At 42.5% G+C, this 25,634-nt stretch overlaps 1 protein-coding gene across 20 annotated transcripts in view; it reads left to right on the top strand.

Annotated features, from left to right (window-relative positions):
• Window positions 1-24,829, top strand: part of tns1b (tensin 1b) — a 190,807-nt gene extending 165,978 nt beyond the window's left edge. For 13 of the 20 annotated variants that reach the window (XM_025903831.1, XM_025903848.1, XM_025903842.1 and 10 more), the window contains 18 exons: window positions 3,430-4,917; window positions 6,659-6,739; window positions 9,763-9,950; window positions 10,049-10,187; window positions 12,110-12,205; window positions 12,542-12,568; window positions 12,869-13,052; window positions 13,174-14,216; window positions 14,666-14,752; window positions 16,728-16,856; window positions 17,090-17,182; window positions 18,765-18,842; window positions 19,023-19,091; window positions 19,247-19,273; window positions 19,617-19,785; window positions 21,088-21,156; window positions 21,320-21,349; window positions 22,069-24,829. In XM_025903831.1, coding sequence (XP_025759616.1) covers window positions 3,430-4,917; window positions 6,659-6,739; window positions 9,763-9,950; window positions 10,049-10,187; window positions 12,110-12,205; window positions 12,542-12,568; window positions 12,869-13,052; window positions 13,174-14,216; window positions 14,666-14,752; window positions 16,728-16,856; window positions 17,090-17,182; window positions 18,765-18,842; window positions 19,023-19,091; window positions 19,247-19,273; window positions 19,617-19,785; window positions 21,088-21,156; window positions 21,320-21,349; window positions 22,069-22,207 — 4,136 coding nt within the window. In that variant the 3' untranslated portion in view covers window positions 22,208-24,829. The remainder of the gene's footprint in view (window positions 1-3,429; window positions 4,918-6,658; window positions 6,740-9,762; window positions 9,951-10,048; window positions 10,188-12,109; window positions 12,206-12,541; window positions 12,569-12,868; window positions 13,053-13,173; window positions 14,217-14,665; window positions 14,753-16,727; window positions 16,857-17,089; window positions 17,183-18,764; window positions 18,843-19,022; window positions 19,092-19,246; window positions 19,274-19,616; window positions 19,786-21,087; window positions 21,157-21,319; window positions 21,350-22,068) is intronic. The other 7 variants (XM_025903832.1, XM_025903840.1, XM_025903841.1 and 4 more) reach the window with 7 other exon arrangements.
• Window positions 24,830-25,634: the final 805 nt, after the last annotated feature.

Raw genomic sequence — 25,634 nt, 5'->3', positions numbered from 1 at the left:
AAAGGTTATTTGTAGAGGCTCACGTTGGTTCATTTCAACCAAAAGAAAACAGCAGACATAGCAGCACACACAGAAGCAGCCTCAACATAAATAGTCCTGCTCCGCTAAGAAAAGTCTCACAAGTGTAAAGTGACAGATTAGATTTCCTGTAGTACAAATACTGCCGATCAGTCACGTCGTGTCTAAAGTGAAGACACAAGCTAATTAAAGAGGGATGACTATGCTGGGCTTTTACTGGATGTGACAGTGGAACAGCTGGAGTCATTGCAATCAGTACAATCATCAACATTACTCAAAGAACAGACCAGAAGGAAGGATATGAGGAAGGAAGACTGAAAGAAGATGGGAACTGGTGACAATCTGCCACTCAAAGTAGTCCAGCTTCCACTGAATAGCCCTTAAATGTGGATATATAGTTTTTATAACGTTTTTATTTTCAGTCATAGTGACGCATGTGGTTTTTGTCCATTATTCTGGATTATGTTGTGGAATAATAGTGGTTGTCCAGCATGCTAATAAATACAAATGGCTAGGTGATATGAATTGCACCACATACTTTTCCCATGCTGGGGTTAGAAGATATAACAAACAGCTACTGTGACTCATCTGCTTCACTCTTTATCTGTTGTTTTAGCTGGACAGTAACTACATAAATCAGATCAGCATTTGCTCTTCTGGGTTTTTTTTGTTTTTACCCACTAAGCTTTTCTGTTTTCTCCATCTGCCTGCACCAGGGTGGAGTTTACTCCCTGCTTCCTAGCTTTGAGTGCTTGTTAAACGACTGCTGGACGATGTAGCTCTTTCCATTACACGAGTGTTTTCAACACTGATGGACTGAGGGATGTGCATGAAAATGGCTTATTTCTACGTATATTACTGGATGTTTATATATGTTATTCAGCTTGTCTCTTCTATTTATAACATTAATTGGCATGGACAAGTGTCATATATTATATATTAGAAAATAAATGCCCATAACTCATAACAAGCCATACATTTCAGAGAGTCTAACCTAAAGGGACTGATGTCATTTGATCAAACTCTATGCAGTGGAATTCAGTGGCCCCTTACCCTCCACCTCTCATATAAACCGTCAGACAGTCTGTTGTGATAGACCTCCCACATGCGCACACATAGCACGAGCAGCCTTTAGACCAGTGCGCGCCACAGAGCAGCCAGCAAGAGCAGCAGCCGCTCTCCACCCAGACAGCGAGCTATTCAGGAGAGAGAGGAGGAGCAGGAACAGTAGCCAAAACCAACTCCCCCAACTCCTGCTGTAATCCTTCACGTCCCACCCCGGGGGCTACTCTGCAGGGCTTTTCCCAGCTTAGTTTGGGACTGTACTCTCATCCTCTGATCACACAGGTAGGGGAACCACCTCCTGCTAAGGTCTTTCCGCCGTTTCCTTTGACAAGACTGTGACTTAACTTTGAGGTAGCTTGTTAAAGTGCTGTAGCTGAAGCAGGGAGGATGTCAAATTAGCTGTGCTGGCGTCACATTTGGCTACAGGGCAGGTGATTTTAAAGGCACTGAAATGGAGAAAGTGAGGAGGGCTCTTCTTTCATGACTTATGTCTATGTTTATCGGTATGACTGATGCATTAAAAGTGCGCGTGTGTGTGTGTGTGTGTGTGTGTGTGTGTGTGTGTATGTATATATACACACACACACGCGCACACACACGCACACACACGTGTGTGTGTGCGCTCATGTCAGTGGAAATAGGTTGATACCCAAGTAGTTTCATGGGCTACATAAATGTGTCATGATGACTTGATTTGGAGTGTCCCGTTTTACCAGTGAACTTTTCAGTAGAGACTTAATGGAATAATTCAGAATAACAACCACCAGAAGTCTGAACACTTATTCTAATTGGTATGTACTGTGCATGGTAACTATGACAACAGCTTTGAGTATTCATACAGTGGGTTGACTTAACTGCTGCTACTGTATATGTCAAATATAAGCCTCCAAATGTCGTAAATCTGCAGCGGGCCATATCAGAAACACTATAACAGTGGTTACCATAACGTCTTTCTCTCTGCATGTGCCCCAAAAATCTACCGAACTCGTTAGTGGCTTAGTAGGAGAAAACCTATGTTTTTGTGACCAGGAGCCACCAGATTTGTTTCCACCAGCAGCCTGACAGTGTGCCATTCCCTTGGCAAGTTGCCTCTGGCCAGTCAAGGAGACCTTGCAGTACTCGGCTTGTGTACGCCCACTGAGCTCCATTACAGAGCCCCGTATTCACTGAAGCTGAGATGGAGATATCTATAAGGTACCGAGATACAGACAGCGTCTTTGTGCAGCTCCTTTTCCAGCTGTAAAATCTGATTTTGTTATCAGGGCGTGCCGATTCATGCGTTATGAATGAGGAACTTTCATAGACAGTGGAAGAGGAATTGTTTGAGAAGGTACCGTTTTTCTCTTTACTCTCCTGAAGTGTGTTTAGCTGCCGATAAATGGTGTGCAGGATGTCGGTTGTGATTTTTGTTGGCATTACATTCTTGAAGATTGGATTCCTGTTATGGATCACATGAAAATGTTGCTAATTCAGTTGGCATTGGGCTACTGAGTTGGCTGGATGAGAGAGGGGAAAAAGCGAGCATGTAAGCTCGTGTATAAATACACGTGTGTTTTCAGCCTTTTTTTTTGTTGTTTTGCTTTCAGTTGCATAGGCCAGAAAAAGCCTGCAGGACTTCCTTACTCAGTGAGGCAGATTTTTCCAGTGATGACTAAAATTTTCTGATTAGGGCACCCTACTTCCTCTTCATTACACTTGTGGCTGAGTGTGGATGTACAATATACTGTGCGAGTATGTGTGTGCGCGCATGCGTTTGTGCTTGTTTGCAGCAGTACTTCAATCTTGGCTTATGCAGAAACAACTCAGCAGGTTACATCTGCCGTGTATAGAGATCTATTTATTTTATATCAGCCCATCATGTTTGCGGTTTTGGGGATCATAAAAAAACAAGTCAACCACCAGTTCATCTGCTGATATGCCAGCATTTCTCAGGTGACACATTTAATGCAATTGGCTTGAGAAAGTGCAAGGCAGGCCCTCGTGATTTCATCGTTTTTTCCACAGCACATGCCACAGACCCGGCTCATTTCCTAAAGCTGGTAGAATAGGTGGACATGAGCCAGTGTTTAATTTTACTGCAGCTGCTTTGGCTATACCCACAGAACCTCTTGATATCCAGCATCTCTCTGATAGTTCATCACAGTTTTTTTTCTTAATGTCTTGATGAATCCCATGTGTTTATATTTAGAAGATTGCACATTTATTTCTGTAATTGTTAAATTGCTGTGGCTCTAAAAATACTTGGGTAACAGAAAATTGAAGGTTTGTGGAAAATGTAGGCATCTTTAATAGTTGTATTTGGCTTAATGTGATTCTAATGATGCTTTTCCATACTTTTGTTTTTAGAAGTCATTCATACCCAAGGACCCCTGGATGGCAGCCTCTACGCCAAAGTTCGCAAAAAAGAATCTGTTGATGGAGCAGTCACATCGAACGGCCTTCCACCCTCTGCTATTGAACATGCTTTACCTGCGGTTGACCATGCCTTGTCTGTGAGCAGTGACTCAGGAAACTCTACTGCCTCTATCAAAACCGACCGAACTGATGAAGCAACAGCAGCCCCTCCAGCTTCCACAGTGAACCAGACACACATTCCTGTGGGTGAGGAGTTACCCTCGGTCCATCAACACGCTCCACCTGCCCAACAGTCCATCAGTCCGCAAGAGAAAAAGGAGCTAGAGCAGCTACTGAGTGGCTTGGAGGGGCCCATGCACAGACAGGCCTACCTATCCACTCCGGCATCCACTGTTGGAGGGATGCTTCACCTGGTGCCCGCACAGGTCCACGTTAATGGGCATGGTAACATTGACCGTGAGACCGACATTCTAGATGATGAGCTTCCTACCAGTCAAGAGGGCAACAGTGTTGACAGCCTTGGGACGTTCTCTTCCACAGATGGGCGGGCTACACCAGCTGATCTCTACTATCAGTCTGAGTCCATTATCAATGGTCAGGACCATGTGCCATATCTGGAGCGCAACGTCCCAGAAAAGCCTCTGGAAACCGTCCAACCACAGCTTGGCATATCTGGCAAGTCTGTCACGTTGCCCCACAGCGATTCTACCCCATTCTCTGGTAGTTACATGCCTACTCAGAATGGCAGTCTGTACCGCTCTCAGTCTTTTGGTGCAGAGTCAAAGTCAATGCCACAAGCTCCCACTCGCACCACTAGTAGCAGGGATGCCGTCCAGCGCGGTCTCAATGTTTGGCAGCGGTTCGGAGTGCCAGAAGAGCCAGTAACTGAAGGCCTCACTTTTAGTCCGCCTCCCACTATTGCAACCATGCCCAGCCACCACAGCCTGCCACAGTTCCCTCATCGCCACAGCGCCTCGCAACAAGAGATTGAGCAATCAATTGAAACTCTCAATCTCCTCATGTTGGACCTGGAGCCAGGCCGTTCGCTGGTGACAAAGTCCCAAAGTGCTCCATTGCGGGAAAACACTACTGTTGTGACCACACAGCCATCCTTTTCTCAGAACCAAACCAGGCCCTCCTGCCTGCCTGATTCCACCATTCACACCCACTTTTCAGGCCCCGTGTCCAGCCACTCATCACCACCTGTCAAGCCTAGTACATCAGAACCTGCACCTGTCCAACGATCTCTGAGCTACACCTCTGGAACAGCTGCAACAAGTATTTCCTCACAAGCCCCCCCCACTGTAAGTGGCCAGATCAAGACAGTCAACACTTACCCACCAACAACGCTGCCCCAGTCTGCAGAGGCCTCTGAACCCCAGAGAAGCCCTAGTGCTTCTTCGGCATCACCCCAGCCAAGAGACAGTGAGCCCGATGAGGTCTTCAACGTTGAAGGTCTGGTTGCCCAAAGAGTGGCTGGTAAGATCAGTTTATTTTACGCTGACCTTTATATATGTATAGATTTTAAAATTTATTATAATGCTGCACGTTGTATCTTCAAAGGTATTTATTGTATATGATCTGACAGGTTTCTGTATTCTTTCTGGCATGTTAAAAAACAACAACTTTAAAATCAATGTACTTACTATTTTTGTTCAGCCACGATAACCATGAAGTAGTCAATTTGATATGACATTCAGCAAAAAATAAATTGAAAGCTTGAAGTGGCACAGTCTGTGAAGTTTATGCTCGTTCCAGTTTAGCAAACTGTGGATGTCTTTGAAAGTAAAAAATATGATGAGCTTTCTGTCTAAAGAGCCTCACTTTATTTTCTACGTCATAAAGCTCGTTAACTAGTGTTTTATAAACAGCTGACAGAGCCCAGCAAAGAGTTCAGCACCTGACGTTGTGTCTTTCTACAAAATTGTCCAAATTTCTACCATGAGGACTGGCACAGAACTGACTAGGCCAAACTCTCAGACTACACCCCCCCCCCCGTTACAGTCATGTGAAAAGTTTTCACAGGACACTTTGCGGTCCTAAATAAATGCACCCTTACTGCTTCCATAGGAAATTAGAGGGTAGAACATCACGGCATGCCGTGATTTTACAAAAGTTGCATCTAAACAAACAAGAAGACTTCTAGCACAATGTCCTTTGGGCGGATGTTTGACCATGATGCACGGCAGCATGTCGAGCAAAAACCAACAAAAGCTTCATACCATTTATGAAGCACAGTGGGGGAGGGCGGATGACTTTGGCTTGTTTTGCACCCACAGGACCTTGGCATCTTGATTGAAATTCTGTAGTGGGACCTTAAGAGGGCTGTGCAAGAATAAATGCCTGCAAACGTCAATGAACTAAAGCATAGCATTCCTCCACAATGAAGTGTGAGACTAATAAACTCACACAGTAAATAATTACCTAAACTTATTGCTGCTAAAGGTGGGTCTAGATACTACTTAATCACGGGCTGTAGTTAGTTTTTTTTTTTTTTACAGGACATCAAGGAGTCCTATGGAAACTCATTCACATGACCGTCACTGTACATTTAGTTCATAATTGGCAGCAAATGTACAATAATGTAGTGATGGGTAGAGTTGATGCCATCATCTGTGTACTGTATACACATCTCTCTTGGAAAACACTGTTCAGCCTTTATCTCATTTCCTGCATGTCACATCATCAGTCCCCATCACTCAGGCTCAAACAGGAAGTGTTCTCTCCAGTCCAGCAGGTTGACTATCCCTAGATAAGCTTGGGAGACATCCTGCAGAATGGCAAGAAATGGAACAAAGTCAACATGATGAAGTGTGATAGCCATGACCTCAGATAGCATACATGAGGCTTTCCAGAATCAACAATACTTCATTCTGCTGCCATTTGAATGTAGAACACTTTTTACATTAAGGAGCACAAAATGCTAGTTTTTGTACTTGTAACATCAGGAGTTAAAAATACCTTTGACTTTCTTTAATACAGAAATAAACTTATGTAATTTGTTTGGGGACTGTGAAGGCACCATTGTGTAACCTCTGGGGGTTTTTTTTATGTGTCTGTATGTGATTCACTCTTGTTTTCAGGAAAAAGCATCTTTTATACGAACAGAAAATGTCTGTTATCTCCTCGTTCTGCTGTTCTTATCAGACCCCTCATCCCCCATTTCCTTTTTTCAGTTTCCTCATCATTCTTTTCTTTCATCATTCATCTGTTTACCCAGAGTACTCAGCTCGTGTCCAAAGTGTCATCCCCAGCATGACCTCTTCTCAGTCTGAGCACCGCCGTTCTCACTCCCTCTCGGGTTGGTTCTCCCATCCTGTCTGAAGGAACACTTCAAAAAAAAAAGAAAGAAAAAAAAAGAAAAGGAGATCCCTTCTTCTTCTTTTTTTTTGCAAGTGTTGCTTCAAACCGAGTCTGTATCTGCTTTGCCTTTGACTGATGTGGGCTTTGGTTTGCATTTTTAACCATTTTTCTTGTTTAATACTAGACTGCCCCCATCTGCTCATTTTGTCTTTTTATTCCACTTCCTCCCTTTTATACGTTTCTCTGTCATCATCGGGTTTGAGGAGCATCATCATCAAACTAACCACTGATTCCTTTCTTCGTACACGTTCACCCTTCATCTATGTTTGTTCTGAGCTGCTGAGCCGTTTTCTTCTTCAAGGTTAGGGAATTGCCCCAACTGTGGCGTAAAAAGAAGGGGAAAAAAACCCTCAATTGGATAATGTTAAAGTTTCACAAGAACGACACAGGGGAAGCACAAAGGAGGCTCTGTCCCTTGCCAGGAGAGTGCATGTCACAAGATCCGTTTTGCCAAACTTGGGAAACAATACCAAGGCCAGGATACACTGGGCTCATTCAAGGCTGCGTTTTTTCTCTTGTGCTACTTTCAAGATTTACAAAGCCAGACAAAAGACACTGAATGTAAAAGAGGGACCACAGTCCTAGTTGGAAACATCACTAAAGTGCTATATGTCCCCTGAGAACTAGTGACCACAATGCAGACAGGATTGTTCTGTGTAAGGGGTCAGTCTGGCCTCTCCACCACAGACAGTAATATCCTTTGCAGTGATGCAACACTGCGTCACAGTTAAATGTTAAAATGATCTAGGATTGAAGTCGAATAATCTCTGAGATCATATTTACAGCCATGACATTTATATACAAAAAACTCCCAGAACTATTCACGCAAATGTCAAAATGCAGATCATTAAGACAGCTTAGTTCTCTTATTGATCTGAACAGTTTCCCAGTAATACAGTCTGCTCAGTCTGGCCTTAAATGCCCTTTCTTAGTTGCAGGTGTGCACATATGGAAATGGCGTTTTTCACTTTAAAAGAAAAGAAAAAAGCACGCCACAGGATCACCGATCAAGTTTATGTTTTTAGAATCAATGCCATGATATAGTTGGACTTTCAAAAGCTCAGAAATAGGAGATGAGAGAAAAAAAAAATCAGTTCAAGGGATTACCAGCAGCCCCAGCTGGAAACTATTAGCTGTCGCTAAGGCAACGGCATGGTGTTTGACAGTGCTCCGCTGTAGAGCAGTGTATCATGGGTACATCTGGTTGTCAGTTTCCAGGCTCAGTGCGATGATGTGTTTCTGTTCTGGGGGTGTAGACTGCATACTTTTAAAGCTGTCTGGATGAAGATTTTGGCCAGTGCTGAAATATCTGAGGCATTCCACCTACGCCGGCACCGATTTCTGCCTTTTAAAATTGATGCATGACTTAGATACATAAATTAATAACAGGAAAATGAAACACATGCATTTGGAAAGTTCTATTCAGTTTTGGTGATAACTCATAGGAAATTCTTTTTAACACCTTGGGTTTTGGTAAAAGCAGTGAGTGATAACTTTAATCCCGACTGTCTGACTGCTACATTTTTATAGCCGCTATCTCCAACTTTTCTCCTAAAATATTTGGCCAAGTCTTTTTTGTCTCACTTCAAAGTGAAGCCGAGTGAAGGGGATATCAGTATTTTTAGGTTTCCACAACAGTCAGGCTTTCAAGATGTCCACACAAACATCTGCCAGTGTTCAGATGAGAGAAGCGCTCGGTTACACCAGCGTTTCCCACAGAATCTGCAGCAGGGTGGTGTGTGCTTTCTTATAATAATTAAGGAATTCTATATGCTGTATATATACAGTCATTATTTTCTGTTGCAGCTTTTTGAGTGCACAGAATCCAGAGTCTCTTTTTTAACCTGTTGTACACCTGCTGCAGGTTCTGGGTTCTGGTTAGCTTACACCTGATCTCCAGAGCAGAAGATGATCTGCCAGCAGCTGCAGTGTAAGATGGTCAAGAAAAAAATTGGCTCCAGTGGCTGATAGAACATGTACATAGGCTGCGAATAGTTGGGGCTCGCTGGTTAGTGCTGACTTTAAAAACATACCAAAAGAAAGGACTAAACCTTTATCTCCCTGTAAGGATATTCCACCTGTACAAGGCATCATCTCATTTATGTCTGAATTAGAGACATAAATAAACATAAAGGTAGAAGCAGGAGAAGAGTTGGTGACAGAATTTGAAACAGGATACCTGTTAAAAAGTGTAAACAGCCGCCTGAGAACAAGCATCACCACAGAATTTATAATCCGCCTGCTCCCCTCTTTGTTTCTTAATGTTTTTTCCTTCTTTTTGTTTTTTCCTTCCTCCCATTAACCTCCATCTAGTTTCAAAGCACTGGGCAGCCAGTGCTAATCTTTCACACTGGCTTTTTCTGCTTTGGCCAGCATTTCAGGTATTGCTACCTCAATCCCTTGAGTCAATGCTGCTGAATATTAGCATAACAAAGCTTCTTTACTCCAATCCCGTTTGTTTTATGCTGCTGGCTTTCTCTCTGCCTCTCAGTTCAAATGAGATTAGGAAAAATCAGCTTATTGGCTGCTCTGAAGTTCAGCCAAAACATTCAGTTTGCACCAGCACATCAAAGAGTTTGTGACAGAACATTTTGTCCCAGTATTAAAGAATTGTTGCATAGAAGACGGGAGTATCATTCTGTGTGCCACATTTCCAACATGGTGTGGATGGGTTTCTTCTGAATAATGCTGTTGACCTTCAGGCTTCTTCTTCTGATGAGCAGCTAATCCATTAACTTTTTTTGTGTGTGCATGTTAAATTTGAAAGGACCATGGGCTCCTGCCAATGCTTTGCCTGGTTTGATTGTCTGCAAAACGCACACAGTGGCCTGTGCATTGAGCACCAGCGATAGCTGACAACCATTAACATCCATTGGCGGTGATGGAAGTGATGGAGTGAAGGCGGATAAAAGAGAAGCAGCAAGCTTTTGCCAAGTTGTAACACTCACTTGCCTTTCTTAGGTGTCCAGGCCCGTGCGTCATCCTTGGATGAGCCCACAGCTGCTCCCCGCCGCCGCATCACCAGCGAAGGCCAGAACAGACCAGATGACAGTACGTCTCCTGATGTCCCACTTCGCTCTCCTATTCGGTGTGTTTCACCAGAGTTTGTCAACGCCATAGCGATGAACCCCGGTGGACGGCCAAAGGAGGTAGAAAACGCACATTTTAGAACAACTTTTCACATTTTCTCTCGAACAGCGATGACAGTTTCTGTTTTTCTTCCCATCTCATCTCTTTCCTACTCCAGAAAAATATGCACAGCTATCGAGAGGCCTTTGAGGAGCTGGAAGGAGGTCACATCAGTCCTACACCCACAGTTGGTGGTGAGGTGTTTCCCCAAACCCCTGCCTTCCCCGTCTCGCCGCAAACCCCTTACTTCAACCTATGTAAGTCCCCCCTCTGGCTGATAGAGGGCACTGTGGAGCTCAGGTGTAATTACTTTTTCAAGATTTATATCCTGGAATTTAACAAATTATTATTTTTAGCCTTTTTCAATCCAGCACTGAACCTGCATTCTTTCTGATGGCCAGCAGAGGGCGACTCTCCTGGTCGCAAAATGAACATATAGAATTCTGTGAGAGGATAACCCAACTTAGCACTCAGTCTATGACCTCAGTTAACACTTGATCGGTTTAGCTTCCCCACCAACAGTTTCAAATTGAATTCAGTAGAACACGAGGTTTGTTTAGCAAAGTATGCTCTCCAGTTAGAGTAAAAAAGATAATAAAACAGAATAAGCTTTATTAGTGAAGACAAATGAGTTTGTGACTTGGACAACAGAGTTTTTGACAGAGTTTTCTCTTAGTCTCTCATACACCCCACAAAAAAGGTCATGCATTACATAACAGTTTCTTAGCCAGCTCTGCCAATTACCTCATCCAGTTCTCTTGCGTATCTCCCCTTTGGGCACTCCCATAAAAGTTAGTTATAAAATGCAGACACTGTATTTTTAACACCTATTTTGTGGCAGAAGATATTTCCTTCCACTTAAACTAGGGGACACTGCGTTCTCAGTCACATGGAGCTGCACATTTTTTGGACAAAGCAAACCTAAATGTTTGCGAAACAGGGAGAAAAAAAATAGTTGGACTGGGTTTAAAAACATGAACGTGGGCCAGAAAACCTTTTTTTTCTCCAGCTGTGCACAAACTGGAGTTAACTGGTTACCAGTTAACTGAGAACAGTTTTGCAAGTCCTTTGCAAAACCTGCTGAAAGCGCATGGTTGGCTAAATGATGAGCGCACGTGACATCGGACTTATTTCCCACCAAGCTGTCTTCTGAGTAGTGTGTCTTCAAATCATCTGTCCCTCCCTTGCTCTAAAGACACACACACACCAAAACCACTGATTAAAGGTGACGCATCAGGGTCTCAAGTACAAAGAATTGATTAGGATTCTTTGGTAAGTGGAGGATGCACGGGTCTACCGGAGTTCCACTGTCCCACAACGTCAGCCATAACGACCCCCTCGCCCCCATTACCCGTCATGTACTACAGTCCTGCACTGCTTTGGCATGAGAACCACACGAGAGCAGCACTTTCAGTTAAAACTCTGCAGATTAGGACATGCAGACTCAAACACACACACACACACACACACACAGCACAGCCATTATCATGAACTTTTATACTCTCTAGAGCTGCTGCTCTCAGTGTGGTTGTTATCATTCATGTTTGGGGTCATGTTGCTGCCTTATTTCACTGCATTGTCTCCCTTCCCCTGTCAGTCTTACCCAGCTAGATTGTCTTGTCCTGATAATTCTGTTGTCTTGAGTTTTTTTTCCTGCTGCGTATTATTATTTTAATTTGCGCTGGAGGGGAAAAAAGAGAAGTGGGCATTGCAAAAAAACAGATGTAAGATAGGTAATGTTTTGGAAAGAATCAACAGGAGTATTACATATTTGTTGTTAGAGTAACACAGGTCTAATGGCTAAAACCTCAGAAGTAACATATTCCTCTTCTTATCTTTCCCTCCAGTGTCAGTACAGCAGAGACTGTGTAAGCTCGTGTTTTACCCCATTACTGGTCACATGCATGTTTTGCCCCTCCATCAGAGCATGAGGCATGGGCACATCCTTCTAAACACTGCACTCGTGTGTGCTAATTGATGGAAATGCAATACTGTGTCTTGACAGCTTTTCACCTGTTAATGTTTAAACCTCTTAATGTTAAATTAAGTTAATTAGATTCCCTCAGAATTTTCTAAAACCAGTGATGAGTTAGTGTTAAACTGTGTGAGCAGGTAGCAGCTGTCAAGAGGTCTGTAATGTACCATGGTGCACGGTGATAAATGTCTGGTATCTCTTCAGGTCGCTCCCCTCCTGGTCTTGCCAAGACTCCACTGTCAGCCCTGGGTTTGAAGCCCCACAACCCAGCAGAAATCCTCCTCAATCAAACAGGCTCAGGTTGGTTGCAACACATTTTCTAGATTTCAATTTTTTGTGCTCAATCTGGTGATGCAAACACCTTTGGTAATCGATAAATGAGAGTCAAGTTGCCACTCCTTTCTTATGACGTCAGATAAATACAACTGAAGATCATTATAAGCATACATTTTAGTTCAGATGAGCTGAGAAACAGAAATAAAAGGAGTCTGATTAAGAATGACAAGACAACATTTAACTGCTGGTAATATTTCTTTCCCTAAAAACACTAAAGTTTCCAACCCCCTTGATGCAACGTCTCGTTTTTTTTTTTTTACAACATTTTGTTCTTTGGTTTATCCCAATGATGCTTCACAGATGATGAAAGCAGTGAGGGTGAGGAAGGTAAGAGCGCCAGTATAATGCCACATATCATCATTGACTTTAACCCTCTCCACCCCATTTTTCTCAACATATTTAGTCTTTTTCCGTCCATGTGTCCTGTTCGGCAAAGCCATTCCCATTTTTAGTTGCCATCAAACTTCAGACCACTCCGAACAGAGCATACACTATTACTTAAGTACCACTTTAGTGTTACTGTTTGCATTTTATCACCCTTATGGACAATAATGAGGCACCACACCCTGGAACATCAGAAACCCAGTATAGAGCTTTTATTTATTTAGGCGTTTTTTTCATATGCAGCACCAAGAAGCTATGTGGAGTCTGTCGCCAAGTCAGCAGTGGCAGGAGGAGAGCCATGCACATCACATAGAAGCCTTACTCCGCTGGGAGACGCTACAACCAAGCAGAGAAGTCCAAGTCCCACCACCACCCACACACTGAACCCACCTTTGTCCAGTAGCAGTCCCATACAGAGCTCACAGGGGTAAGATGGGCCTGTCTTATAAAGTCATGTTCAGCTTCCTCCTTGAGTACTTGTACTCCTCCTTGAGAAGCTATACTGCATTATTACGCACGCTTATTTACTTCTCTTGCTTCTCTTTCAGCGATCACCCTGTAGCAGAGAGCAGCGTTAGCACTCTGTCCCATCCCACTACTGATTCCGGGTTCCGCTCCCAGCCTACAGAGAGTGCCTACCCCACTCCTACTCCATCATATCAAGCCCTGAATACCCCCACTTCATCCTACCTGGATTCTAGCTCTCCAACCTCCTCCTACCTTGGCACTGCAACACCCACACCACCCTACCTGGGTCCCAGCACCTTGTTAGCAAGCTATGCATCCTCAGAGCCCAGCCCACCCAGTTCAGAACCAGTTCAGACCACACTCGGCCATGGAAGCCCCAGTACACAGATCCAGACCAACATCATTGGCTCTACCAACAATCCCGTCCTCCAACAGCGCCCCAGTAGTAATCAGGAAGTTCCCGTCATGAGCCAGCAGACATCACCAACTAATGGCTTTGAAATGGGCGTGTCGGGTCTCAGCGGCAGTCCCGTCCTCGGTCATTGTCCGTCTCAGGGAGCGCAGAGCAGTCCAGTCCTCAGCAGACAGGCTGCTATGGGGCCAGGGCCTCAGCAGAGCCCAGTCCTCAGCAGACAGCCGTCCCTCGGTCAGCCTATTCAGAGCAGCCCTGTGCTCAGCCGACAGCCATCGATCACACACGCTCAAGGGAGTCCGGTGTTGGGCCGTCACCCCTCCATTTCTCAAATGTCCCAGAGAAGCCCCAGTTTAGACCGTCACCCCATGCACAGTGGTTACACGACACCAGATGAACGACACGGGAATCTGTCACGACAGAGCAGTTCTTCGGGCTACCAGGGACCACCGACTCCCTCGTTCCCCATCTCACCTGCAGGCTACCAAGATGGAGGGATGATGGGGATGGGTTTAGGGTTCAGGCAGGGCAGTCCAGCCCCTGGATTCCAGCCCCAGCTTCCAGAAAAGAGGCGCATGTCAAGCGGCGATAGACCAAACGGAGCGCTATCCTATGGCACGATGAACGGGAAGATGGTGTCCACAATGAGTGGAGGAGGCAATCCCAGCTACTTCCACACCCTTTCTGACTTTTCAAGGTTCAATATGCCTGGTAAGTAAATACAATTTATGGATTCTTAAGGGGCCCATTCCATACACTGTATATAAAAGTGCGATGGAAAATTTTCCAGACTCTGACCAAAAAAATGAAAATGACCTACCTGATTTAAACTGATCAACTGTCAACAGTGTAAAATTAGCATCCGCTGTAATATCTCAGTAAACTATGGATTTGCTTGCTTGCATGATCTTGCTGGCAAGCTAGCCAGCTAACTCTAGAGTTAGCCAATTAGTACAGTTTCACTATGGTGAAGTCAGGGCTTCAAAAACAGAATCAAATCAGCATTAATGCTATTGATTCTTTGTTTGTTTTTTTTAAATGAGGAGTTTCGAGTGTTTGGGGTGACATCTGTTTTATACCTCGGCCGATCCAGTTCACAGTCAAGGAAAAGAGGATATATTTTTGTGATTTCCTGTTACATCTTTGGATTTTTGTTGCAGACGGAAGCCCCGACAGCAGGCTGAACGTCAAGTTTGTTCAAGACACGTCCAAGTTCTGGTACAAACCTGACATTTCCAGAGAGCAAGGTAGGAGGCCAAAAGACTTAATTTATTATATTAATCAAATATAGATCTAAGTGGGTGGATTTACATCATACTTTCAAACATTCAGACAAACATTAAGGAACAGAAGCAGCTGTCATCATTAGCAGCGTAACATATCAGGTGTGTTGTGTGCAGTATTTTTGCAAACGTTATTGTGGTGAACATGGAGAGCATATTATAGAAATGACTTGGGCTGCATGGTTTAATTGAGTATTACTCTGAATCCTTTGAGTTGGACTAAAAGGAGTCTTTGTTGAAACTCAAGTCATTGTTCTGAATGTCAGTGATGTAAGCCACTGGACCCGGCAACATCATCACTTTTGATAAATGCACGTACACATATGCACAATACTGACGATGCATGTAGCACCATACACAATACATTTCTGTCCTCGTGTGTTTTAGCTGTGAGGTCAGCGGCTAGTGACTGCCCTGTAATGGATTATATCATGTTAAACATAAGCACATGCTCAACTGCGATGACATCAGACACACGGAGAGTTTATACTTAGTGCAGTGCACTCCCAGAAAGAAAGCCACACCATATGCAGAGAATTAGGGAACATCTGCATGTGTTGCTCATCTCATCCATCTTCCTTCCTTAAACTGTCACATGTGGACAGGCCTGGGCATTGAACTAAACAGTGAAGTAAAAGTTCTAAGGCTCCTCTCTGTGAACAATGGAGTGTCTGAAGCAAAGTGTCATGTTAGAAGTTGTAGTTCTAATAAAATGCAGACCAGCAGCAGCTTTTTTTTTTTTTTTTTTAAACAAAGGGTCAGGACTCATTTCATCCTACTCTTACTCATGCTTTACTTTTGACTTGATGCCACCTTTTTCCTTGGCTTACCTTCATTCTTTAATGACTTTTCCGACCTCCAAATTCCATCACCTAAATTTAGCTGGTGGAATATAAAGAGGTTTTTCATTGTGGACATATTGTCCAGTTTTTCTTTCCCTCAAATGCATTTCTTTTTGTTAAGTACTTATTTTAACAAATAAAGCTTCTAACCATAATTGTGTAACATGTGGTTTGTATACTGTAGTATGCAGTTTCTCCATGTTTTAACAACAACCTGCCAGTGGCCTGCACATTGACAATGTAATCTAATACTGAGCTTTGTTACAACTTATTGGCATAACACAGAGGAAAGTGCATGTAACAGATAAATAACAAAACTAATGCCAGGTTCATTTAGTTCTATATGACAATTAGGCCTTTAAGATGGTCACCATGTGGTATCAGGTGACTGTAGACTCAAAGATTCTTGCTGACTTTGGCCAGGATACATACATTTCTACATAAACATAGACCAGATCTGGCTTTGCTGCCTTTTGCCCCTATTTGATATCATCAGGAAGGAGGTGCCAGAGAATTACAACTAAAGAGAAGAATTTAAACAAACAGTAGATCATACTAAGAGGACAGATCTGGACTGCTTGTCCTTTGGCCGATGACTCACTTCATGCATTACACTGTACCCAAGACTACTAGCTTTTACTGATATATGGCAGCAGTTAATGGCCTCTCTTATCCATTATAGCCCAAATCTTTGGATTGGTGCTGCTTTACATCTTTGTTGTGTCGTCTGAACCCAGCAAAAGTAAAGAGCGACTCTGTTATTTCATCTGTAAGGCCATAATGAGGCACAGCGAGTCGTTCTGTGGGTTGCTAGCAACAGCATGCTATCAGAAACGGAGGGCTGAGGAGTTTTTACATTCAAGTTTTGGTTGTTGAGGAAGGCACAAATGAAATATGGCTTGTTGACGATGCCAGATTAACAGTCAGTAGATGTTAAAAGATCTTAATTTATCTTGAGGTGAGTGTTGGAACCATCCATCCATCCAAGTTGGTCCATAAACCGACTCAGCAGCTCTGCTGCAACTGTGGCTTTTCATGTCAGCTATTGTATCACCTCCCAGATTCCTGATGTTCTAAAGTAACTCTCTGTGTTCCAGCCATCAGCCTGCTGAAGGACAGGGAGCCTGGAGCCTTTGTTATCCGGGACAGTCACTCCTTCAAAGGAGCTTATGGCCTAGCCATGAAGGTGGCGTCTCCTCCACCCACTGTGCATCCGAACAAGAAAGGTAGGGGGCAGGACGGTGGGCAGTATGAATAGCTACATCAAAGCAGTTACAAATGTGCCAAATATTCAGTACACACACTACTCCTGTGTTTAGTGCAGCTCTTCTTGTTTTGGTGGAGGCAGCATGAATGTTAGCACCTTAATACCAACGATATGAGGCGATGTCTGAATGTGGTTCAGCTGGTGTATTACCCGCCTAGACTCACGCACTGCTCGACTTCTCTTTTGTTGCAGGTGACATCACCAATGAGTTGGTGAGGCATTTCCTGATCGAGAGCAGCCCTAAAGGAGTGAAGCTGAAAGGCTGCCCCAACGAGCCTTACTTTGGTTAGTGGAAGCAGTCATGCTGCCGTCTTTCATTTCTAAAACATACACTAACAGCTTAGCAGTGACATAACGAGTCTGAAGGAAAAGTCAAGCACAAGCGCTTTCTCTCTTTTGTGTGTCTGTTGAAGATCTGAGCCCCTTTCCAAGTTTGAAAACATCTAATCCTGCTGTAATTATAGTACTGAGTGACGTGATCTCACTCGTGTTCTCCCTACTAATTACACTACACGGCTGTGTGTGTGTGTGTGTGTGTGTGTGTGTGTCTGCATGCACTAAAGGGGCAGGCCAACTTCTGTGAACTTTTGCCTTCGCGCTCCTCATTTCTTCTCTTCCAGTCTTGCCTTCAGCTTGTAACTCACTTTATCACTCTTATTATTTAGTGCAGTTTTTGCTTGTATTTCTTTAAATTTCAACTAACACAAGCACAAAACTTGTTTTTCCTGTCATCACCTGTCAAAAAAAAATGATTTACTTCAGTGTGACATTACAGCCAACAATGAATGCTGGGGTTCAAGAGCCTTTTATTGAATAAATCCAACAATTAAACCTGAGTCCTTTGAATCCCTCTTTCAGAGCTCGTGAATTTTATCCATAATCCTCCACCATTAAACAAAAACTAACTACTATTAATAACTCCAATTAAAAGATGTAAGAAGTCAGGCGTACTACAGATTTAGTTAACGAGGAATCCATTGTGATTAATTTAAAATCTAAATTTTTAGTCTTTGACACTAATAGAGTAGTTTTCAGTAATCCTTGGCCATGATGCAGCCCCTCAGTTCATACACTCTCTAAAAGAAGCCTTTTAACTCCCTTCGCCTCCCTTTAAGTTAGCTTTCATCAGATTGGCTGCCCAATGGAAACAGAAGGTTTGAACAGCAGGTAGATGGGGCTTATCTATTGTAGAAAACCTACAAGAAAAAGTCACTATAAGAGTCAAAAGCTCATGCTTCAGAATGCTCAAAATGCTCAGGGAGGAGTACCTGCACATACATTTACCTCTTTATTTATAATTTTAATATGGGTCTCCATAATGGCAGCAATTCCGTTAAACAATTAACCAGCTACAGGTCATGTATACCATGTGTCAAGATGGTTGTTATAACTGAAGAAAACAACAGTCCCAAACTGGGAGCTTCTGTGGAACCAGCTCCCAGTTTGGATTCAGGAGACAGATTCTTTCTCTACTTTTAAGATAAGGCTTAAAATGTTCCTTTTTCACAAAGCATAGAGTTAGGGCTGGATCAGATGATGTTGAATCCTCCCTTAGTCACGCTGCAATAGGCTTAGGCTGCTGGGGGGCTTCCCATGATGCACTGCAGTGTTTCTTCTTTACTCGCTATGTGTTTATACACTTCTCTGCATTTAATCATTAGTTATTATTGATCTCTGCCTCTCTTCCACAGTCCGTCCTGTCTTCCCCCATCACTTTCAACCAGTCACTATATGAAGAAAATGGGGTTATAAGAATAAAACTGAGTTGCATTTAAAAACTACCAAGCAGCAGAACCTTCTCATGAGCAACTCAAAACTCCATCTAAGTAATGCTGAACATTTATAAAAGTTTGTTTCTCTTTGACAGGTTGCCTGTCTGCATTGGTCTACCAACATGCTATAACACCACTGGCCCTCCCATGCAAACTAGTCATCCCTACCACAGGTATGTGCAATAAGTGTTCTGTGTAACATGTATTCCATTTAAGAGTGTTTCTGTGTTACTCTTAAGCAAATCTTTACAGTTAAAAAAAAAAAAAAAAAGTCATATGAACTGAAAATTTGACCCTTAATGGAGTCCTCATGCCAAAACTATAAACTTTAAACTTTCTCTCCTGTAAATCAGATCTCACTGAGGAAGTACCGGAGGTCACAACAGCAAACCCGATGGCTGAAAGGCTGAAACAAGGAGCAGGTAAAACCTCCTCCGAAGTATTAAAAGTCATGAGGTTGTTTAAGTTTAACATTCCAAGACAGCCAGCAAAGTTTTGAGGTTCTTGGACATAATTGTCAGCGTCATTAGTGTGTTTTGTCACTCATTCTGACAACGTGACGTTCTTGTTGTCCCAGTGCTGAGGGCTCCTGCTGATTCCCATGGTAAACCCTCTGCACTTTCATTTGGAAACCTACAACTGGAATGTGCATCGTGTCTGTGTGTTGTCTGTCCGTGTATGCTCCACAAATGAAGACGAATAAATAACAGTCCTGTGTGACAGATTTCCCCAGAACATGTCTTTTAACACTAGCGTCCAGCTTGCCCTCCATAACAGACAGAATGTTTTATGTGGAATGATCTGTTTGGTTTGGTTTCTAAAACCCCAGCCTTGTTGCAGAAAGCATGCACTCTAATGAGGACAATGTCAACATTATTGCATGAACAGATTGTTCACAATTGGGTTTGACACGATTTATCCAGCTGGGATGTCTGCTCTCTTTGCAGCATGCAATGTTCTCTACATCAACTCAGTGGAGATGGAATCACTGACGGGGCCTCAGGCTGTCGCTAAGGCCATATCTGAGACACTGGCTGCTGCTTCTCCACCTACTGCCACCATTGTGCACTTCAAGGTGTCCTCACAAGGCATCACACTCACTGACAACCAGAGGAAGTAAGTCTTAACCGCGACTGTCCCATTAAAACATGAGGTGTTTGATGTCTCACAAGTGTAGACGTTGCATGTCATATGGAGATGTTGCTGCAGACATGTTTTTGACGAGCCTTTGACATCTCAGTGCATTTTAAGATATAAACATGTCTTTAAAGGGCTGGGATTAATGAATATGAGCAACTGAACACAATCAGAAAATAGAGAAAATTAAAGTATTATATTTTTATACACTATATTATTAACTATTTCACAGCTTTCCCATTATTACATCTGCATATCTTCACTGGGTGCTGAGCTTTGCAACGGTGTCAGGGAACAGTGAAGCAGACGTACTGTTATAGTAGGCCAGTAATCCAGAAGACCAAGGTTTTGACTACCAAGTGGCTCTATGTCTCAGTCATCAATGATGGTCATGAGCTCTGGGTAGTGACAGAAAGAATGACACTGCTGATACAAGCGACCAAAATGAGTTTCCTTTGTTGAGTGGCTGTGCTCACCCTCAGATACTGTGAGGAGCACAGAGAGCTTGGAGTGTGTCAAAAGGGGCTAGCTGAGGTGATCTGAGCATCTTATCAGGATGCGTCCTGGATACCTCCCTTTTGAGGTTTTTAGGGCACACCCTGCTGGGACGGGAGCCCGTGGTAGAATTTGTTGGAACGATTATACATCTCAACATTCCCTGGGAGGAGATGGAAAAAGATCTTGGGGAGAAAGGAATTCTTTCTCTCCTTTAGCCTGTGACCATACCAAAAGCACTTTAGATAAGCGGAAGAAAAAGGGTGGACATGTGCATCATACGTTTCAGTTTTATTTATGTAGTGATAGTTCACGGCAGCAGTTTTCTCAAAGCAACCCTAAACTCCAACTTAGTGATCAAGCACTTGGTGACTGCGGAGAAGAAGAACTAATTTTTAACAGGAAGAGTGATTTTAAGCATTCAAGTTCACTACTTGAATGCTTGAAAATATGAACTTTCAGCATTATCATAGAAGCTCAGCTTCCACGAGTTTTACATTCATGTTTTTAGCTGTCAGGAAAAACATGCTAGCATTGACAAAGAGAGATAGCTTACTGATACTAATGGAATGAACAATTGACAACTAGTCCGATGTGTAGTGATACGCGAGAAAAAGTAGAGCCCTTGCTTAACTGTGACAGTCTGAGTTTGAAGTTCATATTGACCAAATCAGTCTATATCATCAATGGTTGCTCTGTTTAAAAGCTCTGTAAAGTATATGACATGCCACTGCACAGAATGCACGTTTCACTTTTTAAGTTTTGTGTCATTTACATCTTTTTTAGGCTTTTCTTCCGACGCCATTACCCTACCAACACTGTCACGTTCTGCGATATAGACCCTCAGGACAGAAAGTGAGTACAGAGAGCCATTAAAATACTTAGAACAATATTAGCGACTTGTTTTCAGTTCCTCAAGTGTGTTTAAAGTCTCTGCCCCATGATTTCAGCTAGTCCAAGTAGCACATTGGTTTTGTTTAATTAAGACCTTAAACAAAATACCTTTAAATCATTTCAGATGGAACAAGCCTGAGGGAGGAACAGCCAAGTAAGTAAACTTTCCTTTCAGTCAACATTTGATACTTGAAAGTACTCTTTTTAAGAGCCTGACCGATGCCGATATTTAGTTTCTGTCAGACGCACCCATAATAGTTGTTTCATGTAGTAATTTTTGAGTCCTAACTAAGATGATATGCCATTGAAGTTTGAAAAGAAACAGTTTGTTTTACTCTTCCAACCTGCTGATTATTCGTTCACACTTTGCTTGTGTTTGTAGTGTTTCAAACACATTGCAAACAGAGAAGTTACACAGTGCCCTCTTGTGGATTGTGTAACATCAACACAATGGTTGGTGTTACTTCCATCTTTTCCTTCCTTTTTAAATTTTGATTAGTCGGCCTTTACAAACACATAACGATATATCGTCAAATATGCTATCCGCTGATATGTCAGTGGGGCTCTAAAGTGAACTACTTAAAAGGTACTTTTTGTAATAACGCTCTGGTAACTGGTAAAAACCTCACCTCCATGGGAAGCAGGAACAAAAATTTTCAGTTTTCACGAAGTACATCCTGGCAATAGTTTAGGTAATGTATTTTCAAAAACTACTTCCTGTCGATGGCTTCAGTTGGGAAGAGTTTAAACTAAACAAACAAAACCAAACACACATTTACAAAAATACCTTAAAGTATCTGTAAATCTGCTTTAAGTCGTTGATGAGTGAAAATGGCAGCAGTAATGACGAAATCTCCAACATTGGCATTTCAGGCTGTTTGGGTTTGTGGCGCGTAAGCAGGGAAGCACAACAGACAACGTCAGCCACCTCTTCGCCGAGCTGGACCCTGACCAACCTGCCAGCGCCATCGTCAACTTCGTCTCGAAGATGATCACCTCGCAGAAACGATGAGCGCTGTCAGCAAAAACCCCTGGCGCCTTTTTTAAAAATAACTTTGGTTATTTTCCTTCCTTTTCTTTTAAACCTCACAGACGCTTTCAGTTTTACGTTTCGCTTTATTTTTCCTGCTCTTTCACATTTAAGCCAACGCGTGTGTAGTTGTGAAAGAATGAGTGCGTGCACGTGTGTTGAGAGTGTGTTCGTGTGTGCGCGGCTTGCATGCGTTTGCTTATAATCTTGGATGGACTCCAGAATGGACCAGAGGAAGTGCAGGATGAGGCGTGGCTGTGTGTGACAATGGGGAAGGGAGGCGACTTTAACCTCCCGGGCAGGGTTAACTCATGAACAGGAAGAGGGAATGACATTGTGTGCAAATGTTATTTTTTTAGCAACTGTTTCGTTTTTTATTTTTTTAAAAAAAAGAAGAAGTCAAGTAGTGTGATGTAAAAGGTGGATTGTGAATCTATCAGGCTTTTTTGACTGGTCAACCAAAGATTTTAAAAAAGCAGTCAGGGCGGGTATAGCGTGCCACTGACGATGAGGGTCGGAAGTATTCTTTTGTAAAACAAATATGGCTGCTTAAACAAAAAATACTGTTTCTTTCTGTATGTACTGATACTGTAGGTCAATTCTGCACCGTTGCCATCTTGCAAAAAAAGAAAAAAAAAGATTTTTTGCAGCTGGTAAGGGCTGTGTAAATACTCTAGATTGCTTTTTTTGAGTAGGACTGTTCTAGATAACATTTGGTGCCTGACTTTCTTAACTAAATGCAGAGCTTTTAAAGAAAAAAAAAAAAAGAAGAACCTAAAACATATCCACGCCGTCTTAATATATGCAAATAGCCAAAATACCACAGGTCCTTCCCTGTTCGTAGTGTAGCTAAAGATGCGACTGATGTGCAGCTTGAGCCTGAAGAGATCAGCTGAATCTTGCATTCAGTGAGACCACAGAAAAAACATCATAGACGTCATTGAATCACTGCATCCACAAGGGATTGATTGTATCAGAGAAGCGTGGAGGAGGGTTTGCTTCCTGTCTGCCGCCATCCTCTGTTCAGCCTCCGCAGCACATAGCCACACCGTTCACTCATGATTGAAGGGCCAAGGGCAGTTTTTTTTGAGGACGATCTTTATTTTAAGAAAGAAAGAAAAAAGATTTAGTCCTCCAAATCTGCTCTGCACTTTTCTCTGCTCAAAGTTTCCATCGATGAAAGCTCTTTGCGTCAGCCACTCACCCTACCCAAAAGTAAGCTATACATATACATATATAGATATAAATATATATATATAAACTTCCAAACAGTGACTTAAGATATTTATTTTTGTTGCTTTGTTGCTCTATATTATCTTGTATTATAAAGTATACATCAAGATTACTGAAAGCAAGAAGAAAAGATTGCTTTTATTTTGGCTAAAGTCAAGTGCATTGACGTATATAAAGGTGTAAAGTGTGTGCATTTAAAAGGTGTATCACTGTTGTTTTTGAATGTTTTTTTTCACAGCATTATTTTCTTTTGTTAACATTTTTCTTATTGTTGTTTTCTTGGGGGAAATATTTTGTATGAAAAATTGTTGTTACTAAAGTCCAAATTGGAGTTATCCTAAAGTGACGCCAACGCCGCTGTTTTATTAACTTAAAACCTGCCGAGAAAATACGTTGTCCAAGTTTAGAGCACTTAAAATGTTGAAGTATTATCCGTGTTTTTGTTGTCAACCGAGTGGAGGGTAGATGTTGACAGACCTGTGTCATGTCCCTGTGTGTATTCAGGCAGACTGTCGGGGGTCCTTACGTTCACACCGCCTCACAGTAGGTCTGAGGCTTTTAACAGCCAAACCAAGTCAGTTTAGTAAGTAGCTGCTTCCCCCGTGTGGCGCAAAAGGATCACTACAAAGGAGCTACTTTTATTCTAATACAGTGTTTTAGCTGTGAAATATTGAGTTAACATAATTTGATCACTGACAAAACTTAAATGATTTTGTAGTTTTCTTGACAAACAAAATTATTTAGCTTTTTCAATTTTAATTAAAGGAATAAGCAGCAAGGAAAACTCCCACCTATGGCAGCATGATGCAAAATAAATAAGGGTTAGTTTGGGGGCCTATATGGACTCAAACCTACGTGTCCAAAAAGAAAAAAAGCAATGCAGCACTTCCAGGAGTTTTATACCTGACTAGAATGTTCCATTATTTATTAGCAGGAGCTTGCATGCTCGACTCAAATTGTAACCTTCGGCCTGTTGACTAATCTGTGCACAGCATCTTCATGTCTCATTTAAACCGGCCTTTGCGCAGAGAAGCCCATAGAAAGATATCAGTGCGAGTTTCACGTGACGACTGCCTCTTGGCTAAGCTTATAAGACAAATAAGCTTTTTTTTTGCCTACAAACTCCTTGAGGGGAAAAAAAAAAGACTTCCTAACCATGAAACTGAATGTCAGTCATTTGTTTGTTTGCCAAGATGGACACTCCAGTGGCGCCTGCCCACTCTAGACAGATCAGTCTGGACCCAAGAATGTGTGTGAATGAGCTACTATTCCTGTATAGAGCTTTGTCATGTTGTTTTGGTTTGCTACATTGTATGGCTTTTACTATTTCTGATGGAAAAAAACACATTAAAAAGCAGTACAAATCAAAAATGTCTGATTTTTCTTTCACTAAACTGGCAGGTTGGCTTTGTTGTGCAGAAACTGAAGATTTGAGGTTAATTTAGCATAAAATATTACAATTTTGCATTTTTGGGGGTATAACATTTTAAAACGTATTACCAAATTGATGGGTGGATTGTGGAGTAAGGTTAGTGAATCAGGAAGTGTAGAAGATGAGTAAAGACAGGACAGCTATGAAGAGTAGAAAGGCTCAGATGAGATTCCCATGGAGATATAGAGATGTCTACGAGAGAAGGCTTTTTAAGTCAGACTGTTTAACACAGTCTTGTAGAATGACACGATGCTTGAGGAATGGAGACGTGTACAGGTTCTGATTTTCAAGAATAAAGGTGCTCTGCAGAGCTGTGGTAACTACACGGATAAAGCTGATGACTATACAATAAAGACGTTAGAATGAGTTGTTAGGTTAAGAAGAGTGGTGAATATCAGTGAGCAGCAGCGAAACGTCATATTAAGAAAGAGCTTTACAGATGTGACGTTTGCTTTGAGAGCGCTGATGGAGTACAGAGGAGGTCAGAATGAGTTTCACTGAAAACGTCTGATAGTGTGCCGAGACAGGAACTGTGGTGCTGACAAAAGACAGGAGGCTGAGCTGACAGAAGATTGTCACTGGGAGTGACCAGGATGGAGAAGATGTCGAGCAGTTTGAAAAGAGACAAAATTGCTATAGTCTGGATACGTGCAGAGGGAGCGTGGGCGTACTGAACAAAGATGTGGAATATGGAGACCACAAAGAAGATTCATGGATGTAGTGAAGGAGAACATGCAGAGCGCT

Source organism: Oreochromis niloticus, linkage group LG16, assembly GCF_001858045.2.
Source record: "Oreochromis niloticus isolate F11D_XX linkage group LG16, O_niloticus_UMD_NMBU, whole genome shotgun sequence".
Taxonomy (NCBI): Eukaryota; Metazoa; Chordata; class Actinopteri; order Cichliformes; family Cichlidae; genus Oreochromis; species Oreochromis niloticus.
The sequence above is the reverse complement of the archived record's forward strand: the minus strand, read 5'-3'. Positions and strand labels throughout refer to the sequence as shown.